This window comes from Suricata suricatta, chromosome 14, assembly GCF_006229205.1.
Source record: "Suricata suricatta isolate VVHF042 chromosome 14, meerkat_22Aug2017_6uvM2_HiC, whole genome shotgun sequence".
Classification (NCBI taxonomy): Eukaryota; Metazoa; Chordata; class Mammalia; order Carnivora; family Herpestidae; genus Suricata; species Suricata suricatta.
Genome location: NC_043713.1, coordinates 77,238,759 through 77,266,217, shown reverse-complemented (window position 1 = coordinate 77,266,217; position 27,459 = coordinate 77,238,759). Strand labels below are relative to the sequence as shown.

The following is a 27,459-nucleotide window of genomic DNA, read 5'->3' as shown; positions in this document are numbered from 1 at the left end:
TCCTATAGAAGTTCTTAATTAACCCATTCTCTGTCATCTATTTTTCCCCTTAAAAAACTATCCTGAGCCCAGAATATACTGTTATGCCGTAAAGGAAGGAGGTGCCCAAACAATGAGGACAGGACTAAACGCCACAGAAGCCATCGTGACGGGCTTCCCCTGGCCAAATCTAGAAGAACTCAAACATCTAAATAAATGAGGGCAATAACAAATTATAATCCATAGAATAAAACAGAAATTCACTCTTCCAAATTTATATAGCGAATATGAACACAAATACATATGAGAAAATGAAAATCTCTTCCTTACAAAAGAATATCAAATAATAAAAGTAGAAGGGATGATGGCATTTGAAGTAACACTACAGCTGTTAACAGCACAACCAATTTAGACAACAGAAGATAAAACATGAGATCAAATGAGGTAATGGGATAACTATACAATCTCATCATATGTGGCCATAAATCACTTATTACAGAATTAACAAAGATCACAATTAACAAGTACTTACTAATATACCGTATAGAAATCTGACGGAACACCACCTCAAACAAGTTGATCAACAATGTTAATATCAGTGACCTTGAAATCGCAGGCCTCTTGCTTTGATATACTGGGGACACCACATCATTTCTACATTATCACTTACAAAATGCATAACCTAAATATAATCATGAAGAAACTATCTCAGATTGAGGGACATTATATAAAATATATAGCCTAAACTCATTGAAAATGTCAATGTCAAGAAAGAAAAAGAAAGGCTAACACTTCTAGAAAGAGACATGAAAAGTAAAATGTATGGTCATGGATTGGATCTTGGGCAAAGGTGGCTTACGAAGTCAGGGACATAACTGGGACAGTGATAATGTCCCAGTTAAATTGCAGATTAAATAATGGCATTTTATCAATGTTAGGTTTCCTAATTTTCAGAACTGTACAGCACTTACAAGAGAGGACAGCCACATCCTCATCCTTACACATCAACACTGAGGGGTAAAGAGAGAACAATTTCAAGTGTGTATTCGACTATCGAGTGGTTCAGGAAGTTTATTTAAAATACACACACACATTAGGAGTAAGAGATCAAGCAACTGCACAAACTATAAAGCAAACTGGATAAAAGAAAACCTACTGGTCAATCTAAGTAAAAAGATACCTGAAGTTATTTGTGCTGTTCCTGAAACTTCTCTAACGTTGCAATTGTATCAATGCAAAAGCATTCAGACTTAACAGGAAAACCTATGAATCCCCAGCACTACACTTGGGCGTCTCACAACATCTGTGACGCTGTTCCTCCTCTCACCTTTCTAACAGATTGTGGATGGCTTTGAAGAGTAGAGTCCGACATTCATAGGAAAGGCCATTTTCCCAGAGTCCTTCTTCCACAACTGAAAAAAGCAGAACAAAACAAAAAATTGAACCAGTAAGAAGAGCATCCAAATTAAAAAAAAGCTTTTAAAACATTTTTCTAAATCAAAGTTAATGAATTCATCTAAATAAATTATTTCACCCTGAAACAGAGAAAGGAATCAAATATTTGCCCCAAGCCATAAAAAAACCTACGTACAGACGGAAATAACATGTTTCAATTTTAAAGTCTTTGGAATATAAGCATGGTACAACTCCTCTCCAATAAAGGTCATTCCAAACCGATTTTCCAAAATTTAAAATCATTCAAATTTCTTTAAATGTTTTTTTTCTTTCTTTAAATGTTCTAAAGGAAGTACCTTAATAGGATTTTAAGGACATGACTTTAGGAAAAATGCCAGGAAATTAAATCTTAATATAAGATCAAATTTATTTCCTAAACTCATAATTTCATTTATGTTGGACATTTGGGGGAAATACTGTATTTGCCTTTGAAATAAATATACTATAACACTAATCTCCAAGTAACTCTAACACCAAGAGAATCCAACAGACTAACAATGCCCCCATGCATTCCTAACATTCTTTTCATATATAAAAGGATATAAAATGCCCTAGAGAAGACAGCTAATTTCCTTTTAAATTATATTAGTTCAGTTCAAGATAGCAAAAAAATGGAAGGATGGAAACCACATCTGCAGAATTCTCTCTCTCTCTCTCTCATTATCTTGACAAAAGCACTCACCAGAAGAAATTCTGACAGAGAATTAAAACACATGTTAAATCCACATGCATTTGTAAAGCATTTACCACACCAACAGACATCTCAAAATCCACCTCCATATTCTCCAATCACACAGAATTAGAAAAAGTGTATTTACATTCATGGGTTTCATCGATAGGACTTTTTTTTTTGTAATTATAAAACTGGATTCTTTTTTCTCGGTATGTCAGAAGGGTTATTTTCCTGCCTATGTGGCTAACCATGGTTTACCAAATTTTCCCAAAGCAGCCTCTGTCAGAAACATTTTATTATTCATCACTAGAGAAATGGAAATAAAGTACAGCAAATAAACAAATGTTCTGCTAGCAACACACTACTTCTGTTAAGACAAAACAAGCAAAATCTTTCTACAATTCTCTGAAGGTGGGTTCTCACACATATATCTTCTGTGTAGAGTTTTCCTGGGTGAGAAAGAGAGCTAACATTTCAATAAAATGAACAACCTATATTAATTTGCTTTGCCTTCCTTATGTGTCTCATTGATTCTAAGACAACATCAATTTTTTTTAATATTTATTTATTTTTGAGAGAGACAGACAGAGTGCAAGAAGGGGAGGGGCAGAGAGAGAGGGAGTCACAGAAGCTGAAGCAGGCTCTAGGCTCCAGGCAGTCAGCACAGAGCCGGATGCAGGGCTCAAGCCCACGAACTGCAAGATCATGACCTGAGCCAAAATCAGATGCTCAACTGACTGAGCCACCCAGACACCCCAACACCATCAATTTTAAGACACACCATTATTTTATGTATCACTGAAGGTGGTGGGGTGAGGTAATCTGCTAATTAAACTGTAACATGGCTCTTACCACTTAGGACTCTTAATTTGCAGTTAAAGAGCTCCTTTAGATTCACTGACTTTTTTAAAAATATCATTACTGTGCATACATAAAACAGATAATATAAGCCAAGGAAAAAAAGAAAAAAGGTTATAAGTTCCTAAAACTTGGGGCCCCTGAGTGGCTCAGTCAGTTGAGTCCAACTCTTGATCTCCCCTCAGGTCATGATCTCAAAGTTCGTGGGACTGACTGAGCCCTATGTTGGGCTTCGTGCTTACAGCATGGAGCCTGCTTGGAATATTTTGTCTCTCTTTCTTTCTGCCCTTCTCTCTCTCAAAATAAACTTCTAAAAAATTTCTTAAAACTTCATCAGCATTCAGAGTGTAACTCTTTTGAATCACATTTGAATCAGTCACTCGTGTCAGTCTGTTTTTCTATATAATAGTCTTTTGTGTCATGAAGAGTGTTAGTGATGTACCATTTGTGAGAGAATCACATCTTTTTTCCAAGATTTTCTTCCAAGTTGGTGACAGCTAATCTGCATTGTTTTAAAAAATATTAATTAAAATCTTCAAATACACATTAACAGGCCCCCATTAATTCCTAAACCAATTATCAACATTGTGTCATCTGCTTCAACCACTCTGCTTTCTTTTTGTTTTCTTGATATACTTTAAAGATAAGAATGTACTTTGGTACACATTAAATCAGATTTAAGCAAGGTCTATAAACTGCCTTTCACATTGTATCTCTTAATTCTCCTTAATCTATAACAGCTCATTTCCTGTTTTTGAACATGCCATTAACTAACTAAAAAAACCAGTTAGCTATCATACAGAATACTTCATATTCTATACTCGTTGCCTCATCATGGTATCATTTTTTAATGTTGATGCTTTGACCTTAACAGAAGATGTGAAAGTCTTCAGACAAGAACCATGGCTATTTCTTCCTCAAATACTCTTGAAATACCTTAACTGAAATGTTTAAGTGTTATAGCTGTCCAATCATACAAGGTGGAATACTAAACAAGTTTGACCAATGCCAACTACACCACAATGGTAAGATCCCATTATAATTTTACTGTGATTTCAACAATTTTAAAAGACTATAGAACTGATTTCTTTCCTTTTAAAAAGTTCTTTAAAAAACAACCAAAGAAAACCTGTTACTAACATCATACTTAATGTTAAAAGACTGAATATTTTCCCCCTAATATCAAGAACAATGCAAGAATGTCTGCTGTCACCATTCTTATTTCAGTTTTAAATGGGATATCAGCCAATACAGTAAGGCAAGAAAAAAAATACCAATCATATTAATTGAAATAGAAGAACTAAAATATCTCTATTCGTAGATGACATGACTGTTAGATAATCCTATGGAATCAGCAACACCAACAACAAAAAGTTACTTGATCTAAAACTGAATTTAGCTAGTTCACAGAATACTAGGGTCAACAGAGATTTAAAAAATCATATTTCTATATACTTTAATGAATAAAAATTACATTTTAATTATAATTTAGAATAGCATGAAAACCCATGAAACCACTGAATTTATAAAACTTAAAAATTATGTCCAAAATCTGTATGCTAAAAACTATAATACTGATAAAAGAAATCAAAAAGACATAAATAGAGGTATATATTGATCACGGACTGGAAAAGTTACTATTGATATTATTTCCTCTAAAACAAATCTATAGATAGCGTCAACTCAATTTCAATAAAAAAAATCTCTGCAGGACTTTTTATGCATGGAGAAGCCAAGTCTATATACCTCTATGACAAAGCAAAGGAACTAGTGTAACCAAAATAATGTGGTAAAAGAAAAATACAGTTGGGAGACTTACACCACCAGATTTCTAGATTTACTAAAAAACTAGAATTGACAAGATAATGTGGTACTAGAGAAAGGACAGATAATATAGATCAACAGAACGAAGAGTCCAGAAATAGACCCACAACTATATTGCCGATTAATTTCCAAAAAAGATGCAAAGGCAGTTCAGTGGAGAAAAGACAGTCTTTTCAACAAAAGGTGCTGAAATAAATGAATATTCTTATGCAAAAAAAAAAAAAAAAGCTTCAAACTCTAGCTCAAGCTCACACCATTTAGAAAAACTTACGCAGGGGCGCCTCAGTGGCTCAGTTAAGCATCCAATTTTAGCTCAGGTCAAGATCTCATGGTTTGTGGGTTCAAGCCCTGAGTTGGGCTCTATGCTGACAGCTCAGAGCCTGGAGTCTGCTTCAGATTCTGTGTCTCCCTCTCCTCTGCCCTTCCACTGCTTGCACTCTGTTTCATTCTCTGTTTCTCTCTGCTCCCTCTCTTTCTCTATCTCTCTCTCAAAAACAAATAAACACTTTTCAAAAGTTAAAAAAAGAAAATAAATGTTAAAAAAAAAGAAAAATTAACCCAAAATTGCAAAACTTAAAAATGTAAAATTTCAAAAACACAGGAGAAAGTTTTTATAAGCTGAGGTTAGCAAAGATTTCTTAGATATGACACCAAAAGCATGATCCATAATGCAAAACTGTTAAATAGGGCTTCATCAAAATGAAGACCTCTACTCTTCAAAACACATGGAAAAGCTATGTGAAGCTACAGAAAAGACGAGCCACAAATGAGGGATAAGCAGTTACAAATCACCTATCAAACAAGAACTTGTATTTACAATATGCTCTTCATTTTTAAAACTATCAAAACTCAACATTAGGGGAGGAAAACAAGTTTAAATAATGGACAATAGATGTGAACAGAGCCTCACCGAAGAAGACATATAAATGGCAAATAAAAACATGAAAGATGCCGGAAACATCACCAATTATTAAGGAGATGCAAATTAAAAGCACAATAAAATATCTTCCATCAGAATGGCTTAAAAGACAAACTGAAAGTACTATGTGCCAGTGAGCACACAGCATAACTGTAATGGTCACATACTGCTGACAGGAGTGCAAACATAGTACAGCCACATGGGGAAAATGGACTTTGGCAATTTTTTCTAAAGTTAAAACATAGATTTGCCATGCCAACCAGCAATATCCACCCTAGGGGTGTGTGTACACAAACATATACGTACATAGATAAACACACACGCACACACATAGTTATTCAAGCAGAATAAGAACTGTGTCCACATGAAAAACTGTAGCAAACGTTTTTACCTGTCCCCCCTCCCCGCCCACCAGCCTCAAAGTGCCAGGAACTGGAAACCACCCCAAAAGTCCCTCCACTGGAAAGAACAAACAGTAGACACTCCTTATACTGGGATACTATTCAGAAATAAAAAGAACTGATATACTCAAAACACGGGTGAATGTCATTATACTAACTGAAGAATGCCATTATAATAAAGCCACATGCTTTATGACTCACTTGTGTGGCATTCTTGCAAAGACTCAGTGGATTCTCATTCCCATCCCTGGAATGGGAATGGCTGATAACAAAGGGAAATGGGAATTTTGGGGATCGTGGAACTATTCTACATCTTGATTTTGGTGGCAGTTACATAACTGTATACATTTGGCAAAACGTGTAGGGCTATACAATCTTTTACTGCTCTACAGACTCATTTTACTGTTGAACAAGCCTTCTGAACCTAAGGTATTATGAATATACTTCCATTACTTTTTCTATGTTTAATGTTGAAAATGAGAACAGAGTATGAATCAGAAGGACTCCTACTCTGCTCAGTTAAATGTCCAACTCTTGACTGCGGCTCAGGAGACTCGTGAGAACAAGCCCAGCAATGGTCTCCCAGCTGACAGCAAGCAGCCTGCTTGGGAGTCTCTCTCTTCCTCTCTCTCTCCCTCCCTCCCTCCCTCTCTCTCTCTCTCTGCTATTCCCATGCTCACATTCTCTCTCGCTTTCTCTCTCTCTCTCAAAAATAAATTTAAAAACTTTTTTAAAAACACAAAAAACTGTTTCACCCACAAGAGACTACAGACCAAAGTGGTCCATCCGCACAATACAATACAATATAAATTATATTACTTGCTTCATATTAAATACTGCAAACAATACAAAGGGGACAAAAATACTTCTCTTTCTTTAAATGTTTTAAATATGGGGGCACCTGGTTGGCTCAGTCAGTTGGGCGTCTGACTTTGGCTCAGGTCATGATCTCACAGCTCATGGGTTCAAACCCCATGGTGGGCTCTGTGCTGACAGCTCAGAGCCTGGAGCCTGCTTCAGATTCTTTGTTTCCCTCTCTCTCTCTGCCCCTCCCCCACTCATATTCTCCCTCTCTCTCTCTCTCTCTCTCTCTCTCTCTCTCTCTCTGAGAAATAAACATTAAATTTTTAAAAATTTTTTAAATACTGAAAATTTTCAAAAATACCTTTATTAATATTACTTTTTCTATGGCAATTCTCATATCTTACTTTATATTATATAAATATATTCTATAAATTAATACAAAGTTTAGGCACCAATTTAACAGGACACAGAGAAGAAAGTGGTAACACAAGTAACACAAATCATACTACATTACACTCTTGTTTAAGGAAAGGATACTAAAACTTAAGAAGCCACAGAAAATTACGGGGTGCATTACTGGCTGAGTCAGTAGAGCACATGACTCTTAATCTCGGGTTGTGAGTTCAAGTCCCACATTTAGCATGGAACCTACTTAAAGAAATAACAGTAAATTATAGATTATCCTATAATTTACCAGGAAATTTAAAAATATAAGTCAGTGACGGTAATTAAAAAGGACTTAGTGTTTGGACTTCATACAAACACCTAAATTTCATCTTACATATTAAAGACTGAAGAGCAATCAATAATTTATTGAAAGTCAACAACTGTAATCAAAGATTACCCTTCTTTGATATCAATGTTAAGCTATACATTTAAGGATAGCACATTATTTTTCTAGTGGTATTTTAATTTACTGTTTAGATACAGCAAATATACTTGTAGAAAGGAACAAAAGTCAAACCAAACTTTCTTTTCTACTTCATATACAAGATCTCCGGAAAACTAAGACCAATGTATGTTTCAATGAATCTCGAAAATGCTAACATAAGTTAATCTAGAATATCATTTTTGGAATCTAATAGATACTTGGCCAACGTACACTGGCCCATGGTTCTTGGCTGTGTTATGCCTCAAGCACCAGGCTAGAAATTAGAGGAGTACACTCCAAAAGCTAATACAGACTTTGCGTATCAATGTAAGGCAACAACTACTTTGAATCCCTTGTAGCACAGGCCTTTTATTAAAAGGTCTTTTATTTTAAAATAACAAGATAAATAACTTATAGTCAAGGCTTTACTCTATTTGCAAAGCTTTGAATCAAGCACGATATGTAAATGGATGACAGAATGTTTTCACCACAACATCATGAGACAGAGCAAGTGCGTGTGGCATTCACTTTAGCCACTTAGTATCTGATTTCTTCCTATCACTTGGAATTGCCTACTTCATAAGTCAGAGGTCAAATAAGGTCACCCCTACAAGGAGCTGAACCAGATTCTCTCTTCCTTTCCTCTCCTGCAATATGGACAAGGACATATAGATGCTACAGTCCACTAGATGCTCCTGACCCACACCTAGGGATACAGAAGGAAGCAGGTCGAGAGAGACCTACCTCCCTCCCTCCCTACCTACCTACCTACCTTCCTTCCTTCCTTCCTTTCTCCCTCCCTCCCTCCCTTTCTTTCTTTCTTCGAGGCACCCTAAGGCTTAAAAATCTTAAAATTGCCCCCCAAGGTCACACAACTAACAAATTCAAGAATCTAGAGTCAAATGTAGTTATATGAAGAAACTAACAGGATGGGTGTCTAGGTGGTTCAATCAGTTAAGCATACGACTTCAGCTCAGGTCATGATCTCACAGTTCATGGGTTCAAGCCCCAAGACAGGCTGTGTGCTGACAGCTCAGAGCCTGGAGCCTGCTTCTGATTCTGTGTCTCCCTCTTTCTCTGCCCCACCCTCACTCATGCTCTATCACTCAAAAATAAATATACATTAAGGGGGAAAAAAAGAAGCTAGCTAACAGAATCAAATTATTTTATATCTAGTTTTATAAATAGGAAATAAACAAATTATCCCATTAATTAAACTCCACAAGGGTAAGCAATTTATGTGCATAGCTGCAGTGACTAGGACATATCAGATATTTGAAAACATGTGTTCAGTTGACCTAATATTGTATTTGCACATACCTTTCAAATTTCATTGGATTTAGCTTCAATCTAAACTCTCCTTATAATGATTTAAGAGGATTAGTGGCAAAGATGGGATTCAAGTCCAAGTTTTGTGACTAACATTCATGTTCTTTCCACTATACCACACTTCTCCATAAGGTTAGAAATTTTTACATTTCAGAAATAGAATTTAGTGTTTTATCACCTACATAGAACACCCAGTGCTCATCCCAACAAGTGTTCTCCTGAATGCCCCTTACACTTCTAGCCCTTCCCCCGACCCAACATCCTACCAGCAACCCTGTTTGTTCTCTCTGTATTTAAGAATCTCTTATGGTTTGTCTGTCTCTCTCTCTCTCTCTCTCTCTCTCTCTCTCTCTCTCTATATATATATATATATATATATATATATAGACACACACACACATATGTGTGTGTATATTATTTTTGCTTCCCTTCCCATGTTTTGTATATTAAATTCCACATGAGCGAAATCATGTATTTGACTTTCTCTGATTTATTTCACCTAGCATAATACATTCTAGCTCCATCCATGTTGTTGAAAATGGCAAGATTTTATTCTTTTTCATTGATGAGTAATATTCCATCGAATATATACACATCTTCTTTATCCATTCATCCGTCGATTGACACTTGGGCTCTTTCCATACTTTGGCTATTGTCGATGGCACTGCTATGAACATTGGGGGTGCCTGTGCCCCTTCCAATCAGCACTCCTGCATCCTCTGGATAATTACTTAGTAGTGCAATTGCTGGGTTATGGAGTAGTTCTGTGTTAAATTTTTGAGGAACCTCCACACTGTTTTCCAGAGTGGCTGCGCCACTTTGCATTCCCACCAGCAGTGCAAAAGGGCTGTTAAGGGCTGTTCCCCTTTCTCCACATCCTTGCTGACATCTGTTGTTGCATGAGTTGTTAATATAGCCATTCTGATAAGTGTGAGGTGGTATCTCACTGTGGTTTTGATTCATGTTTCCCTGATGATGAGTGACATTGAGCATCTTTTCATGTGTCTGTTAGCCATCTGGATGTCTTCTTTGAAAAAGTGTCTAATCGTGTCTTTGGCTCATTTCTTCACTGGACTGTTTTTTGGGTATTGAGTGTGATAAGTTCTTTCTAGATTTTTGGATACTAACCTTTTATTGGATATGTCATTTGCAAATATCTTCTCCCATTCTGTCAGTGGCCTTTTAGTTTTACAGATTGTTTCCTCCACCGTGCAGCTGCTTTTCATCTTGATGAGGTCCCAATAGCTCATTTTTGCTTTTTTTCTCTTGCCTCTAGAGACATGTCAAGTAAGAAGTTGCCGTGGCTTAGAATCAAAGATGTTATTGCTGGTTTTTTCTTCTAATGTCAATGGCTTCCTGTCTTACATTTAGATCTTTCATTCATTTTTAGATTATTTTTGTGTATGGTGTAAGAAAGTGGTCCAGGTTCATTCTTCTGCATGTCGCTGTCCAATTTTCCCAATACCATTTGCTTTGTCAAAGATTAGATGGCCAGACATTTGTGGCTCCATTTCTGGGTTCTATATTCTGGTCCACTGATCTATGTGGCTGTTCTTGTGCCAGTACCATACTGTCTTGATGATTACAGCTTTGCAATACAGCTTGATGCCCAGAATTGTGAAACGACCAGCTCTGGTTTTCTTTTTTCAGGACTTTTTTCTCTATTTGATTTCTTTTCTGGTTCCATACAAATTTTAGGATTGTTTGTTCTAGCTCTGTGAAGAATGCTGTTGTTATTTCATAGGGATTGCACTGACTATGTAGATTGCTTGGGGGAGTATAGACATTTTAGCAATTTATGCTTCCATTCCATGAGCATGGAATGTTTTTTCCTTTTTTGGGTCTTTTTTGGTTTCTTTCATAAGCTTTCTATAAATTTCAGTATACAGATCTTTTACCTCTTTGGTAGGTTTATTCCTAGGTATTTTATGGGTTTTGGTGCAATTATGAATGGGATCGATTCCTTGATTTCTCCTTTTGCTGCTTCATTATTGGTGTATAGAAATGTAACTAATTTCTGTACATTGATTTTATATCCTGCAACTCTGCTAATACATATATCAGTTCTAGCAGGGTTTGGATGGAGTTTTTTAGGTTTTTCACATAGAATATCATGTCATCTGCAGAGTCCCTTTTGTTCTTAATGCTGGCTACAAAGGCAAACTTCAACACTGAACTAAAATTTCCCTTTGGATCCATAATTTGTATCTCAAACTAATGTCCTCTTATACAGTTGCAACAAATTTTGTCAAAGGCTAAACAAAACTGAAATTGTTTTTGCAATCTATTCATACAGCTCCATGATAAAATCAGAGAAAATCACATTTTAGCTTTTTAAACTAGTTTTTTTTTTTTTCTGGACACTTCCTCTCAGGGTGAAATTTAAAACAATACTCTATTTGCTGAATATTTAGATTCTTCAGAAAGTACTGAGTGACACTGTGGGAGGGGGAGAGAGGCCAAACACTAGTCTGAATTAAGTTTCTATAAATGACAGGAGATGCATTTACTATCTGATTCATTATCTGCCTTCCAAGGTGGACTGAGAAGAAAAGCAATCACCAAGAAATTTATAAGAAGGCCTGCAGGTGCTGGACCCCATCTTTAAGAAAACTACAACCTCCCCAGGGTAGCCTGTCTCCATCTTTACAATTTAAAAAAAAACAAAAACAAAAACAAAAAAAACACTGTCCTAATTCTTTTTATCTTTCCAGTTTATATTTAAATGTTTATTAATTCTTTTAGAACATAAAGTAGTGGGGTGCCTGGGTGGCTCAGTCGGATAACAGGTTAAGGAACCCACTCTTTGATTTCAGTTCAGGTCATGATCGCAAGGATCCAGGGAACTGAACTGAACTGGCCAGGCCTCACTGACAGCACAGAGCCTGACTGTGATGGTCTCACCAGTCTCTGCCCCTCCCCCACCCGCAAGGGGGAGTACGCTCTAGCTGTCTCTCAAAAATAAACATGTTAAAAAATTTCTAAAAAGCCTCTCTTTGTGGACAACTACTTATAAACCTATTTACACAACGTAAGAATTTTTCCAAAACTTTGTTAGTCTCAGAAAAGCAAGCACCAAAAGACCTAAAATACGTAAACAATAAATGAGTGGCAAGAGTCAACCAAAACAATGAATTCCTAAATTAAAACACTGTCCTGTTGTTTTGTGGCCTATTATTGCCCAGCTAAAACTAAAATATAAAACTAAGTATACTGCAGCTGCCTGTCTACAAAGAAAAAATATTTTGGCACTAAAGTTATCTCACTTAAGTTGTAAATGCTATAATCGGAATTTGTTTAGATAGCTACTGTTCAACATTTTTAATACAGTAATCCTCGTAATCAAATATTTAAACTGTGAAAGTATTATATAAATGTTTTTCTTTGAGCAGGAAACAATGTTTTAGAAAGGAAAATTTAAATAGTAGTAATTACTACTTAGTGCCCAAATAATTTTTCAAAATCCTCACAAATTATAATATAACTTTTTTCAACTTTGAGAAACATGGCTCCTTGCAGAATTAATAAGCTTCTCTGAAAGAAAAACCATATAAAAGGTTCAGGAAAAAAGTCAATATGGCAAAATATCAAAGCAGCATATACTTCAATGATTTTGTGTTTCCCAGCAGAGATCTTGGAAAGATACTCCTTCCAATTTGACAAATGAAACTGACATACTTTACTTGAAGGGGAAAAAGTGGAAGGAGGGAGAATGGAATCGGGTAGGGAGGAGCATAAAGATTGTGAAACCTTGAAGAAATTCAAGCTCATGCTTTTAGAATTTAGGTCACCCTGCCTTACACAGTTTAAAAGTAGAATTACTTTCAAAGAATACATATTTCCTCTGAGCTATGATACATATTTCCTTTTAATGTATCATATTGCAGCAACAGCTGAAATGAACGTCTAGACATCAAAAACACTTCTTACTCCCACCTACTGCTTTTTTACCTCAGGCATCAAAACTAATGAAACCTATTATCCAGAACATTGAGTTCAGTAACCACATTGGCCATTGCAAATATTAGAGGGGGGAGGGGCACTTTCAGGGATGGCACTCCTTAGTAGCCACTAAAATTACTGAAAATCAAATTTCGCTCCAAACTCCAGAAATACAAATAGATTAAAGCAAGGCACATGAAACAAGGAGATTACTTCCCAGTTAGATTTCAGTGACAAACTGCTGAAGACAGCCCAGTTCTGAACGCAGGATTTATAATTTGCCCACACTGCCTTTGTTTTCAACCTTTATCTGTTGTTTATAAAGCATACTAGCTTTTTTAAACTGCTTTTTTAACTGCTTTAAATTGTTAAATCTCCTAAGAATTACACTAGGCAAATATCCTAATGAAAAAAATATCAATTTAATTTTAAGGGTTGCATCAAATGAAATGCTTTAAAGGTAAATAGACAATTCTGAAGTATCTGCTTTCTGAAAATTGACGTAACAAAGCAACATAATGCTACATTAATTCTGAAATGTAGCATAATGCCCATAAAAACCCAATTATATACAACACGACTGATCCCAGTTCCACTACCATCGATTGCCTTGTAAAATCCATATTTAAAGTCATTAATAACTAAATGGACGTATTACTTATACCAAATTCAACCTACTTAGAGCTCTAATTTCCTTGAATTGCTCGTGGGTGTAGAATATTTGGTATCACTTAAGAAATCTATATTGAAAATGGATTTTAATTTTCCCAGTCAATTTCATCAACTAAATATGAATTAGGGACAGAAGATACGTATCAAAATGTTCCATCTATCCGTTCTGACCTATTTGTGACTTTAAATGATTGCAAATACTGAGAATATTTGTAAGATAGAAGCACAGTTGTGATTCAAAAAATTTTTCTAAGTTTTTAAAATTTGAGTACAGTTGACACACAATGTTACATTAGTTTCAAGTGTACATCATAGTGATTCAATGTCTCTGTGTCATGTGATGTTCACCGCTAAGTGTAGCTGCCGTCCATGATTCAAACTGTTAACAGTATAACGGTTTGCTAAGGCGTCTCTCACAGCAAGGGTCCTCTGCCAGTTGCAGGATAACCAGAATTTTAATGATGGATTCTACACTGCATTGTAGCAGCTGAGACATGACCCAGGTTAGCATTTCAATGGATCACAGGACTCCATGTAAAGCTACTAAACTTTAAATTGAAGGAGACCATAAAACTAAATTTCTAGATAAATTGAACAAGACCTTCAAAAGACAATTGCTACAGAAAACAGTCAGGCTGCAATGTTTCTTTAATAGCTACACAGTGGGGGAAAAATCTTGCACAATCGCTGTTAATGACTCCTAATAACCAACTTGCCCCTACTGCTACTCCTATCAGAGATTTTTTAAAAAATAATTATCACTTTTTTTTTTTACTTTTAAAGCTATCAATATGCTCTTAATTTTGTTACATAATACACATGAACAAAGGCCTACTAGGGCAGTCACCAAAATTAAGTTTTGTATGGCTGCTAGATTACCTTCTTTATCACTTTCTGTTTGAAATAGGTTTTATTTTTTTAAATAAGGCTACTATTTATTAAATAGTTACATGCCTTTAAAAAACTACAAGGAAGATCAACATTCTTAGAACAGGAATCACCACAAGATAAAATTAAATTTAGAGACAGAAATCTGGATCTACACTTGATTTATATTCAAATCATTAATACTACAAAATAAACATTTTATAAACTTACACACACCCGTGCGCACGTGCACACACACACACACACAGCACTACTAAAATTCTGACAGGGCAAGTCCCTAAATTGCCTTTTACACTAAAGCTCAAACAGTTGTCTGTCAGTGCTATTACAGTGAGTAATCCTTGCAGCTGTAACTGTTTGAAATGCAGCTGTCTGGCTGGCTTTCTCTCCCCACCCCCACTCATCCAGCATTTCTGTTCTTGCTACAATAATCTTAAAGAGCATTTTACAGGAGGCTTAGCCCTGGCTGAGGGCACTCTTCGGCGTGACCGAGAGAACATGGAAACACGATTCATTAGACACGCCTGGAGTGATAACAATGGTGCTGCTTCTTGCTGCCTTTCATTTCGTACATCAGGCTGAGACTAATGCATTCTCGTTACACAACAAGCACATTTATAGACAGGAAAAAACTGTAATCACCTTTGATTAAGAGACAGCATATTTCTCCTATATGAGCCGCCAGCCATACTGACATAGTAATTATTTTTTAACTGACAGGTTAAAATAGCAAATGTAGCAAAAATAACATCTGCCCAAAAAGAGAGAGAGAAAGAAGGGGGGTGGGGTGGGGAGATGACTACTATGAATACTTGGTACACAAAGGTTCCTCTAGCCCAGGCTCCGTGCCATATCCTTGAGACCCGAAGGGCACTTCGGCTTGTACTGAAGCTAGACGGTCTGTGGCAAAGACAACAGACCCCTTATCAGGCAGTCTCATTCTACATGCCAGGTCTTCGGATGCAAAAATTACAGAATTTTTTGAGTCATTTTAACTGTAATTATTACTGACCCACCTTCTTTCCATTTCTTTCACCACAGGGCCACAAAATCCAACCGCAGTAGTAATGCAGTCCTCTCTTCCGTGATCTTATCTTTACTACAAAATAATCTGTTCTCTTGACTTTGTCCATTATGCAATTTTAATACAAAATGATTTGTTTCCCTTTACATAAAGTGCTAGGCCAAAACAAAAAGCCTGCTTCCTATTTCTACTTAGTTTAAAAATAAGAAAAAGAAAAACACAAAATGTATTCCTCATTAAAAACAGGAATGCAGAATAATTATTTTATATCTTTTTATCATTTCTCCAACTCCAATCACTATACCTGGCTAAGGTCTGAACTGCAGTTATGAAAGTCTTAATTTAAACTGGAAAAACGTCATAAGCCACATTATACTGAAACATGTAAAGTTAATTTCCTTATGGGACTTTGAAAACTGAGCCACTTGTCCACACACCTATACAACTGCAGTCTTCACTCACAATTGTGGGTTCGTGCAGATGTGATGCTGGGCTATCGTTTACGGCGAGTTAGGTAGCTAACAGAAGAAATACATTATTAAGCCAGGAACTGAAAGACTATAGTTAAACCAGTTACTAGAAAGTATTTTCTCAAGGTTAGTGGACTCAGTATAATTATTTTTTTAAATGGTTAGTCTCTTTCTTAAGCCTTCTATAATATTATCTTACACCTAAGAATGTGCTCCAGGGGCACCTGTGTGGCTCAGTAGGTTAAGCGTCCGATTTGGGCTCAGGTCATGATCCCACACTTTGTGAGTTCGAGCCCTGCGTCGGGCTCTGTGCTAACAGCTCAGAGCCTGGAGCCTTCTTCAGATTCTGTCTCTTTTTCTCTGTTCCTCCCCTGTTCATGCTCTGTCTCTCTCTCTCTCAAAAACAAATGTTAAAAAAAAATTTTAGTGCTACAAAACTAGCAAAACAATTTGTATGTGTGAAAATTTGTAACAGTAGAGAAAAAATAAGCAAATAGAAAAAGTTAAGCGTGGTTCACGAAACTTTGAGAACTAAAAGAGCTTTTTTAAAAAAAAAGTCACACAGCACGAATGAACTTTTGTAAAATAGCAAAATGCTTGAGCAATTTTTAGCTGCTGGATTTTAGAGTTTTCTGTCCTGTGCTACCACACCAGGCTAGAAACCAGGAAATCTGCAGCCTGTCTTTAGTGTGCACATAAGTGGGCCACTGGGCTCCGATGTGCAATTAAACACTATGTGCTTGAAAAAGAAATCTGACAGGCACCACATTATGTTAGAATCACATAAGTTTAAAATTTTTTATCATCTGGAATAAAACAGGTTATTAGAGAGGATAGCACCTATACCATTTCTACCCTGTAGTGTCAAGTCTCCTTGGTCATGACTTCCCCAAAGTGAATCAAATCATTTCTATGAGTGTTCCAACTGTCTTCTGTTTGTGAGATATAAAATTAATCATCAATATCAAACATGTTGCCACAACAATTTTTATTTAAAAAATTCATTTTAATTGAATTCTTAGTAATCAGAACATTTCACGTTAACAAACAACTTGGTTTACATATGAATATCCATTATATTAACCTAGTTCTTAGATGAATCTAAAAGTGAAATGTATAATTCTCCCCTCAAGTCTTCAAAATTAATTTATGCTTTTTTATATTCAAAAACAACCTACTGGAAAGTAATAAAAGCTTCTCAAAACTTAAAATTGAAACATATCCAGGAAAAAGCTGCTTTATCCAAAACTTTTAACAAGCTAAGCAGTTTCCAACTCATAAGCAAAACATTTATAAATGACCTAAATATTCTAACATGGCCAACATTTTCACTTTATGTAGGTGTTTCAACACTACAAGATTCCTCTGCAGTAAGATAATGCAGTTATAAAAATCCGCAAGTGCTTTGGGAAATTTAGATCGGTTATGTGCACAGTGGTGTCAATGAGTTCAATCCTACTTTCTTTCTAAACTTGGCCAGAATGGCATTTTGACTGGAGGGTGAGGTGACCCAGTAATTTTGGATAGGGCACAATCTAGGGCAGGGAAGGGCTGAGGAGGTCCGACACCACGCCCAGCAGCGGTTTGCTCCCCACGGTCCTAGGAGTACTGTGTCCTATGGAAGAGTCCCAGCAAGTCTCTGACTCTTTCCATTGCTACATGTCACTCAGTAATGCTGCAGTTTTTAACCACTGTAAATAATGAAGTTCTACAGGGGCTTCATTTGAAAACAAACAAATATGAGTTTGCAAAGAAGACAGAACTTGAAAATCGCTGGGAAAAAGGAGAAAGAAAACCAGAAACCCAGAAAGCCTGCGTCACTCTGCTAACACTTCCGTGGCTCTGCTGCTTCTTTCATACTTAATCCCTACTTTCTTTGAGATTCTTTTCAACTCTGAATCTGCACAATTCTAAGGAGGGGTACTAGAATGTAGGAAAGCCTTCCAAGATAGACTGTGAACATAGAGTCAATTTCTAGCCAATCTACTCTTTCTCATCACAAAGCCCAGGACTCAAATCAACACTAGTTTAAACATTTCAGGTGACATTAGCTTGCTACAGGCTAGCCTTAGAATTTACCCACCAGCTAGGTTTGTCACAAGGGAAAAAATATGTATTTCCCAAATAATTAACTTATAAATGGTCTTTTGGAACATACGATATTAATACTTACTGGTGTTTGCCCATGTTGAGATTCCTTTCCACAATTTAAAAACAGCTATTAAAAAATATAACAATTAAAAGTTACCTTCATTAGCATTTGCCACTTAACAGAAGAGAATGCTTTGATAGTAAAGGAGTAACTCAGGAAGCCTCTGTGCTGCCTGTAATATTTCTTGGAAGCTGTACATTAGATGCTGGTCATAAAATAATTCATTTATTTTGGATGCAATCCTCTATTACTGCTCACAAGCTTAAAGCCTGTTTTCAACTATGCTTCAAAAACACTACATACGGAATGATAGGAGGTTAAAAGTTCAGTGGTACACACCATGATCACAACTTTCCCCCCATGATCACAACTTTTTAGATGCATGTTCAAATATCTTGTAATGGAATAAACAAAAATTATAATTCCTATAAATTTTCACCCAACTTCTAATGCTATGTTTTAAATATAAGTACCTGAATATAGCATTAAAATGACAATGAATACCTCAACTAAAATATACGTATTTTCAAAGACAATATTACCTACCCCTAACAATGACTTAGCAATTCAAATGCTTATCAGATAATAAAGAAATAGCCTTAAGGCAAATGCAGTAAACAGGAAACACACCTTGTTTGGAGGGAAGATACACACTCAAACCTGGTAAAACACAGATATCACAGCTGAGTTACTTTTAGACTCCAGCTTCTCCAAGAAGCAAAAGCTTATTAACAGCCCTCCCTGCTTTCACTCCCACAGCCACAAGACCACTCTCCAGTAAAGAACCAAAGAGATCTTTTCAAAACTTAAATCAAGCCATAGCATTCTTCTGAAAACCTGACGTCAGTGGCTTCACGTGGCAGGAAGAACCTGTTGAGGGTCCTCCCACTGCCTGCTGCAAGGTCCTGCCTGATCTCATCTCCAGGGATCTCTTCCATCTCCTACTGGTTTTCCAGTTTCAGCAGCACTGGCCCTCTGTCTCTTTCTCCAACAAGGTAACAAGGTGAGCTCAAAGTCCTTGCCCTTACTTTCCCCCTGTATCCCTGTGGCTGGCATATTCTTGGTTCTTAACTCAAAGGCCATCCCCTGCCAGCAGCTTTCCCTAACGGCTCTGTATCTGAAGTGCTCCTTTGCCAGCCGCTCACTTTCTCATCAACTGTTTTGTGGCACGTAACTATGAGAAGCTCTTCATTTACCTACTGCCCGTCTCTTCACTCACACAAGACCACCACCTCCATGTGCAGAAAGGGCAATGTCAATACTGCACAGAACCTTCCACAAAGAAAAACACAGTGACCTTAAGAAAACATTCAAAGTGGAGCAAAAGGCAACCTCCTACCCAAAGACAACTTAATGTTACTCAACTTCTCAGACAACTGAACATTATACATGACAAGGCAGCATGCTATGGTAGGAGTCTAAGGATTCTGACAGTATAAAAAAACACCAAAACAGACATTCGTATAAAAGGCTTAGCTTTTTTCCTGTCTGTGATTTAAGGAACATTGTACACATTCTCAGAGATGTGATTTTATTGTTTCCATGGAAACCAAACAGGGTCATAATTAAAACACAAAAACACTTCTATAGAAACATGTATAAATGAAAGATGTGATAAAAGTAAGATCTTATTTGAACCTATAATAATTAGCAAGATTACAGTGACTAACGAGAAGGATTCTTGAGAGCAAAATCAAGAAAATTATATTAAATTAAAACGCTTTACAATAATGACAATAAACTATCACAATTTAAAGCCTTTACTATCATGAAGTGAGCCTCCTACCAGTTTTGTGTGTTAAAACCAGGCAGTTCTAAATTATAAAACTTCTATCCTAATAAGGAACATTTAGAAATAGAATCATTAACTCTTTGTCTTTTCTAGACATAATTGATTCTAGTTATCAACTCTACAGGTTATTACTGTTATTACTGATGAGGCCTCTTTCACTAAAAATTCACAATGTCCTCTTATTGCTAAAGACTACCCATCATGTTCATCAAATCTGGAATAACAAAATAAAGTTACATAACAATGGAGTGACATTAATTTGTTAAATTTGCATTGTATATTGATGTAGCTGTATGTATAATAAATGTGCTGTTCCTTTCTATGGGGTAAAGTGGAACCAGAAGTGCCTGTGATAGTTACCCGGAGCCACATCTACGAAGGCCCAGGAGAACCTCTCCCTTTGGGGTGGGGGAAGACCAATGCCAAAAACATTTTGTAGGAAACTACTGTAGAATCATTTCTGTGTATGTGTTAGTAATTTCATGTGATTTTTCCCCCCTGGAATCCCAACTATTTCTGGCTTACTCACAGACACCAAATTTTTATGATTCTTTTTCAAACTTTTTAAAACTGAATTTATGTTTTTTAATCAAGTTAAACATATGAAAATCACTAATAAATTCTCAACTTAAGAGACAATATTTAAAAGATGTATTTTATCTATTTGAGGATAACCCAAATATTATACGCTGAGCTAGATTACTAGTAATCCCAGTTTCAGCAGAGATGCTTAAAGATAAATGAGGAGAAGAAACTGAAACACAATGGCTCTTTTAAACTGACTAGACAACTATTCACTATGTAAATCTGTTTTGTACCCTTCAATCTAAAAAAACCAAGCCCCCTTCTAGTTTTCAATTAGGCATACGCTGTCCTGTTTAGTTTTTTCTCTAACCACTCTGTCCTTTTGAAGGTGAACTTAAATTTAGTCAAAGATAATACACAGACAGTAATGGAAGTGGATCTTTGCCGCCCCCAAGCCAGACATTATGCCTTGCCAAGGGAGAAGGTCTGTTTAAATAAGACTATTCACAAGATAGGGAGCACCAGCACATGCCCATTTACCTCAAGGGTAGTCACCAAAGCTAGAAAGCACCATGAAGCATAGCATCAATGCTTTTGTTGAAAAGATCTCATAGACTAGAAATGAGCTCGGTATCATAAACATCTGTGATTTTCAAGGAAACAAAGAGATTTCTTAAACTCATAAGAAACTGCCTACATATTTCTTAACTATGAAAATTACAACCTCCCTCTTTGAAGGTGATCATACTTATATATGTTTAAGAAAAAAATTCTTGGCCACACTGGAATAACATAAGAAAATGTTTTATGCTTGCTGTACTTCAGTTCAGGTTAAGAACAACTATTTTTAAAATAAAACTCTCCAGATTGTGCAGTTTCAATTCTCCACTGCTCATTTTCTATGACAATCTATCTGATCAAGAATTTCCCTGGGGAAAAGGAGGGGAGATGATACTCTGAAACCTCATTCTGAGAGAAGTAAATCTTTGATAACATGTCCAGTTTTTTCTGAAAATGTTAACAAAAAGGCAATGATATCATAAAGTGAAAGTTAGTTTTAGAAATGAGCAAGTCAAGCTCATCAAAAGGCCAGAAAGGACTTTCTGGAAAAAATGATAAGCATCTTGGAATCTCACTACTTCTCTCACACACTGAGCTCCAATCTGCAGCCGCCTCCCTCTGAGCCAATGCACTTGATGGGTGTGATAACAGATGGATCATTGTATCTGCCAACTTCCTGTGATGTACTGTACGGGGACTGATAATTTAGTGACTGCACAAGTCCTACAACAGACAATGCAAGCAATCCTGGCATTCAGTAAGTAGCTGCATGCAGTCCTTTGACAGTCTGTAGGTTTGAATATATGTGGATTATTGTATAATGTAAGCTCTCTGCAAATATCTATGCCACTTTCAAAAAAGGAAAAATTAAAAGCCGGGGAAGCAAAGAACTAAATAGAAAAACAGAAAAGAACAAATGCAGCTTATCTTTAAGATGGCTTTTTTTTTTTTTTTAACTTAAAAGCACATGAAAAACATATATTGCCTCAAAGACTTGGGAGAGTTTCATGACCCGGTTAACTAGAAATAAACATGTACGTAGCCATTATGGGCTTGGTTTTTAAATTGCACAACATGGGCAGTATTGCTATTTTGGGTGAAATAATTCTTTGTTGTCAGGAAGCTATCTTGTGCATAAAAGGATATTTAGTAGTATCCCTTGCCTCTAGCCAATTAGATGACAAAAGCACCCTACCTTCAGTGGTGAGGACCAAAAAAATGATTCCAAACACTGCCAAATGTCCCATGGGGGACAAGACTCCTTCTCCCCTCTACACACACATACCCCTAGTTGAGAATCACTGACAGAGACAGTCTAGAATTGTACTCTCCCAATTCTAATGTTTATTTTGGAGGAGAGGGAAAGATTGTAAGGAAAATGGAATGTTTATTTAAGAAAATTATACACAAAATAATCACATAATCTGTTAGTGTGGACACTAAGCATATATTACTAAAAAGAGGAACAGCTACCTAAAGATTCAGTGAATAAACTGTTCACCAGGTTGCATAGGAAACTGGAAAGGCAACTTCCGTTAACAAACATAAGAAGTGTGCTTAATTCCCTCTCCAAGTCAGAAAAAAAATCATAGCTTTGCTACAACACTGTGTACAAATGAGACGGATGATACTTCCTTCACAAACCCTCATCAGATAAACTCTGCATTACGCTGGGCATTAATTTACAGAACTGTCAACTTTAACAGATGCTCAGAGATGAAACTCTCTAGGTTTTAGGTTCTGGTTAAAAAAAAAAAATCTTCATATTTCTACATGTACTTATAAGTGTTGTATGCCTGTACTTGAAATCACAATGCAATCACATTTTAGAAATCTCAGTAAGAAATTAGTATGGCCATGTTTACTCGAACCTCTCTGTACCCTGCCAAATTTACTCAAGTTATTGGCCATTTGTGCAGCAACTCTACTGTAATACTACGTTCTAAGTCTAAAGTACAAGATCTCTTTTAAGAAACTGTTGTAGGATAGTCTACATATTAGCACTTATAATGAATGTCCTAAAACCAAATACAGTATGCTATTTGCACATGGAAATGCGGTTTTCTTTCTCCTCATTTCTTTCTTCCTGCACTTTTTGTGATTTCAATACTTAACAACTGAGTTACAAGGTAGGTAAAGAGAGAGGAGGAAAAAACAGACTAACTGGAGGGAATGAACTCAACAGTACGCGACACAGTTATAATTCTTTGACTAGGAAAAATTAAAACTAGAAGTTCTTGGAAATCATGAGTAAACTTAATTTATTCAGGACAATAATACAGGGATAAAAAGAAGAATCTTTGGTGACTGGAAAGAAGGAACATGAGTGAAAGAAGGAACATGAGTGAAGGGGCAAAATTTACCCCCAACTAGTTGAGGCCATTAGCACTACTGAAGAAAACCAGAACCAATTTCTAGCAGACCCCACAGTTTTTATTCTTATTAGACTTCTCTCTCTTCTTTACCATATGAGTAGCCTTTATTTTCAAATTCTCCAGAACCATCCATAAAGCCTAGCACTTTATCCTGCAATCCTCACCTGCTCAGTCAAAAATGACAAAGTCCAAGCCTGGCCTTCCCTCTCCTCCCGCCTGCAGGACTCCTAAAGCAAAGGCTCAATCTAAATAATAGCACAAGTAGAAACTTTAAACAATCTGTAAACTGCCCACAGGTGGAGAAGAGCTAGATCAAGCATAACTCAAGTCAAGCTTGCACTACAGCTCATGCTCTGCTCAAAAACTGATCTTAACAGACTCTAGGGCCATGGTGATGGGTCTAATTAAGGGTGTCTGGATACAGACCAACAAGCTCTGCAGGCCATAGCTCATGCCATTTGACACAGACCATTTTCCAGAGATGGCTGCCACAATATATCCCATCCTACATAGTCTTCATATGTCGTGTGACCTATCAAGTGGCAAGGTCTGTATTTCCTCCCCTGAATCTAGATGGCTCTCTGTGACTGCCTCAACAAACAAAATTTGGCCAAAGTGACACCATATCAGTCTCTAGGTTCAAAGTTTCAGGAACTGGCAGTCTTGATGCCCTGTCTCAGAGAACACTCATTTTTGGAATCCAGCCGTCAGGTTGTGGGGAAGCCCAATCCACACAGAGACCAGATGTGGCTCTTCTGGCCAACGATCTCAGCTGAGTCCCACCAGCAGCCAGCATCTGCCACCAGCTATGCGAGTGAAGACACACTCTGAAGAATAGCAGGCCCTCGCCGCAGAGTCACTCCCAGTCCTGGAGTCTTTCCAGAGGAGCCTTCAGACATCCTGGAGCACAAACGCGTAGTCTCTGCTGTGTCTGAAGTTCTAACCCACAGAGTCAATGGGCACAATAAAATAGCTGGGTTGTTTTTTCAATGTTTTTGTTTGTTTGGTTTGGGTTTTTTTCGTCACTAAGTATCTCATCCAGTGCAATCACTGTCCCATGTAGGGTGGATTCAGTACCTCTTTCACTAAAACAAAACCATTAAAGTACTTCACACTTGGGGCGCCTGGGTGGCTCAGCCAGTTGAGCGTCTGACTTCAGCTCAGGTCACGATCTCACAGTTAGGCTAAAGCCTCACGTCAGGCTCTGTCCTGAGAGCTCAGAGCCTGGAGTCTCCTTGAGATTCTGTGTCCTCCTCTCTCTCGGCCCCTCTCCAGCTCTCGCTCTTTCTCTCTCTCTCTCAAAAATAAGCATACATACACATATAAATGTAAATTACTTCATTACTAAGCACAATATAAACAATGATTCAGTGAAAAGAAATGGCAAATTTATAATTTACAACAGTATATATTAATATGGGAAATTATATAACACAAACTAACTATGTGGCTTTTAATTCACATATTTATCCATTCTCCAAGTATCAGCTGAGTGGCTATGATATACTAACCACTACTCCAGGGGCTGATAATTCATCAGTGAACAAAGCAGATGGGTCTCTGTTTTCACAAAACTTTCATTTTACCCTGGAGAGGCAGATAAAAATGATTTCTATCAACTTATTCCAATCCGCACTAAATGCTATGAATCTACTGCGATGAAGGCCAACAGAGGTAGGGCTGAGATGCTGCTTCACATAAGATAATGTGGCAATTTTAAAACATGACCCTAAATTTTCTGACCATTCTCCCACTGAGAGGTAGGGTCTTTTTCCTATCTTCCTCTTGAAGCCAGGAGGATTTGTGACTACATCAACCGATGAGCAGGTGAGAGGGAAGCCACGTGATCTCTAACGTGCACTTACATAAGGCTTCCAGCTTGTTCACAGTATTAAGTCTGACTGCCCTGAGGTCATTATGCTTAAAGGAAACCCACACAACATGGAAGGGACTTAAATTAGCAATCCCAGCTAAGCCCAGTTCTCAGGCCATCTCTGCCCTGGAGTCACACAGCTGAGTAAAGAAGCCTTCAGATGATTCTAGCACCCAGCCATTCAACTCTACTAGTTTACCCCGGTGAAGCCTCAGACATCATGGTACAGACACAAACCATATCTATTATGCCCTAAGCAAATGCGTGACCTAAAGAATATGAACATAAGAATATGGTTGTGGCTCACGCTACCGAGTTTGGGATGGTTGTTACACAGTAACAGGTAAGTGAAGCAAATGCTCAGGGGGAGGCCACTGCATGGAGGGAGCACTTGTTCTGGGGCTTAATGCTATCCAACTGCCTGGGAAGTCAGGAAAAAGCTGACCAAAAAGGGAGAACAGCAAGGACAAGTCCTTAGAGGAGGAAGAAGGGGGAGGTATGTAAGATAAGCCCATCAAATGACAAAGGTTACATGATGCAGTTTGGTGCACCTTTATGAGTTACTTAGAAATACTTTTCAGTGTACCCAGAAACCACTGTAATTCTTACAATAGGACAGTTTTGCAAAGATCCCTTCTTTGGTGACGGCGTGTTTCTCGCTGCTAAGTGAGGAACGTGAACAAAATGCAATGGCTCCTTTAGATCGGCTAGGCAAAGACTCCGTGTTTCTAAAATTGGGTCTCTAGAAAATCCTTTAAGCTCTCCACAACACAAATACAAATTACCTTGTATTTTTGCAAAATTAATAACGTTTTAAAATGATTGCTTATTTGGGATCATCAGAACGACCACCTCACAGTTTCAGTGCACAGCATTCACATGTGTGTCCCCCCCATCATGGGCTCAAGAGAGAAGAACCTGTACGGACTTGGTCTATACATGATGCATTCACACCAAAGGAGACCCAGATGAAGTCGCAGAAAGCTGTGTGAAGGGAAGTTTTACAGCAGGTAGTTCTAAGAGGAAGAAGCAGTGAAAGAACAGAGTCATCACACCTTCCCCGAGAAGAATGGGCAGGCCAAAATTAGGCAGATCTGTGTCCATGCAGACAGCACCAAATTCCTGCCAGGAGCAAAAGGTTACGTTCAAGGAAGCATCAGTAGCAGAAAAAACTACACCATTAATCTGCATTTTTTTTTTTTGGTTATATGGTTTTGATGGTTACATTTAACCTATAAAACCATTTCAGTTTTATAATTAAATATGCTATAAGCATAAGTATTTATTCCAAATTAGTGGTTTCCAATCTCTAAAATCATAATAGAATGTTTACATTAACAATGGTGAATATAAATTGATGATTTTCACATTACATGTAACATACATTATATGCACATTTTACCAACATTTTATCTTCTGGAGTAAACTTAAGATCTCGGATGACCGACATCGATTATTTTATTTTAAGTTAGTGTAATAAAAGTAAGGTGAGTTCAACAGTAAAAATTAAATGACCGAAAGAAGTTATTTTGAAATAATTCTGTTTTGGCGAAAAGTCTTCTGCCAATTTTGTCTTCTCTTGGCTAAATCTTTACTTCCTTCAAAGTCTAATTCAGGTTTTGTATCTCTTTATGGACATCCCAGATCATTCCCGCCCAAATTCCCTTCAGTGCCTGTAAATGCCCAGATACTGTCTACACCATTCCTCCACATGCTGACTGACCCCGTTAGCTCTTCTGTGCATTCCTGTCACTAAGATGAGGCTGGTGCTGACTGACAATCCTGGTGACGGTGGCGGTATGATGATGACAACAATGGCGGCAGCGATCATTCACCAAGTGAGCACTCATGTTCCAGGCACAAATTCACTCTCCATAATAATCTCCATTTTTACAGATAAAGACAATGAGGTAACAAGAATTACATAATTTTCTCAAGGCTGCTAAACTAATAAATGAGCTAGAATTCAAAAACTGTGGTCTGTTTTGTAACACTAGTGTTAATCAAAGCATGGAACTTTGAGACATCAAATCAAAATCACAGAGGACATGAAAGTTAGATACAAATTCTCA

The 27,459-nt window shown here is 37.1% G+C and overlaps 1 protein-coding gene across 3 annotated transcripts in view; it reads right to left on the bottom strand.

Moving 5' to 3' along the window:
* The window catches only part of MED13L (mediator complex subunit 13L), a 291,102-nt gene that overhangs the window by 139,155 nt on the left and 124,488 nt on the right, over positions 1 to 27,459 (bottom strand). For all 3 annotated transcript variants that reach the window (XR_003902583.1, XM_029922323.1, XM_029922324.1), the window contains exon 3: positions 1,307 to 1,391. Coding sequence is in view for 2 of the 3 variants with exons in the window: in XM_029922323.1 (XP_029778183.1) it covers positions 1,307 to 1,391 (85 nt within the window). In the remaining variant the exon portion in view is untranslated. The remainder of the gene's footprint in view (positions 1 to 1,306; positions 1,392 to 27,459) is intronic.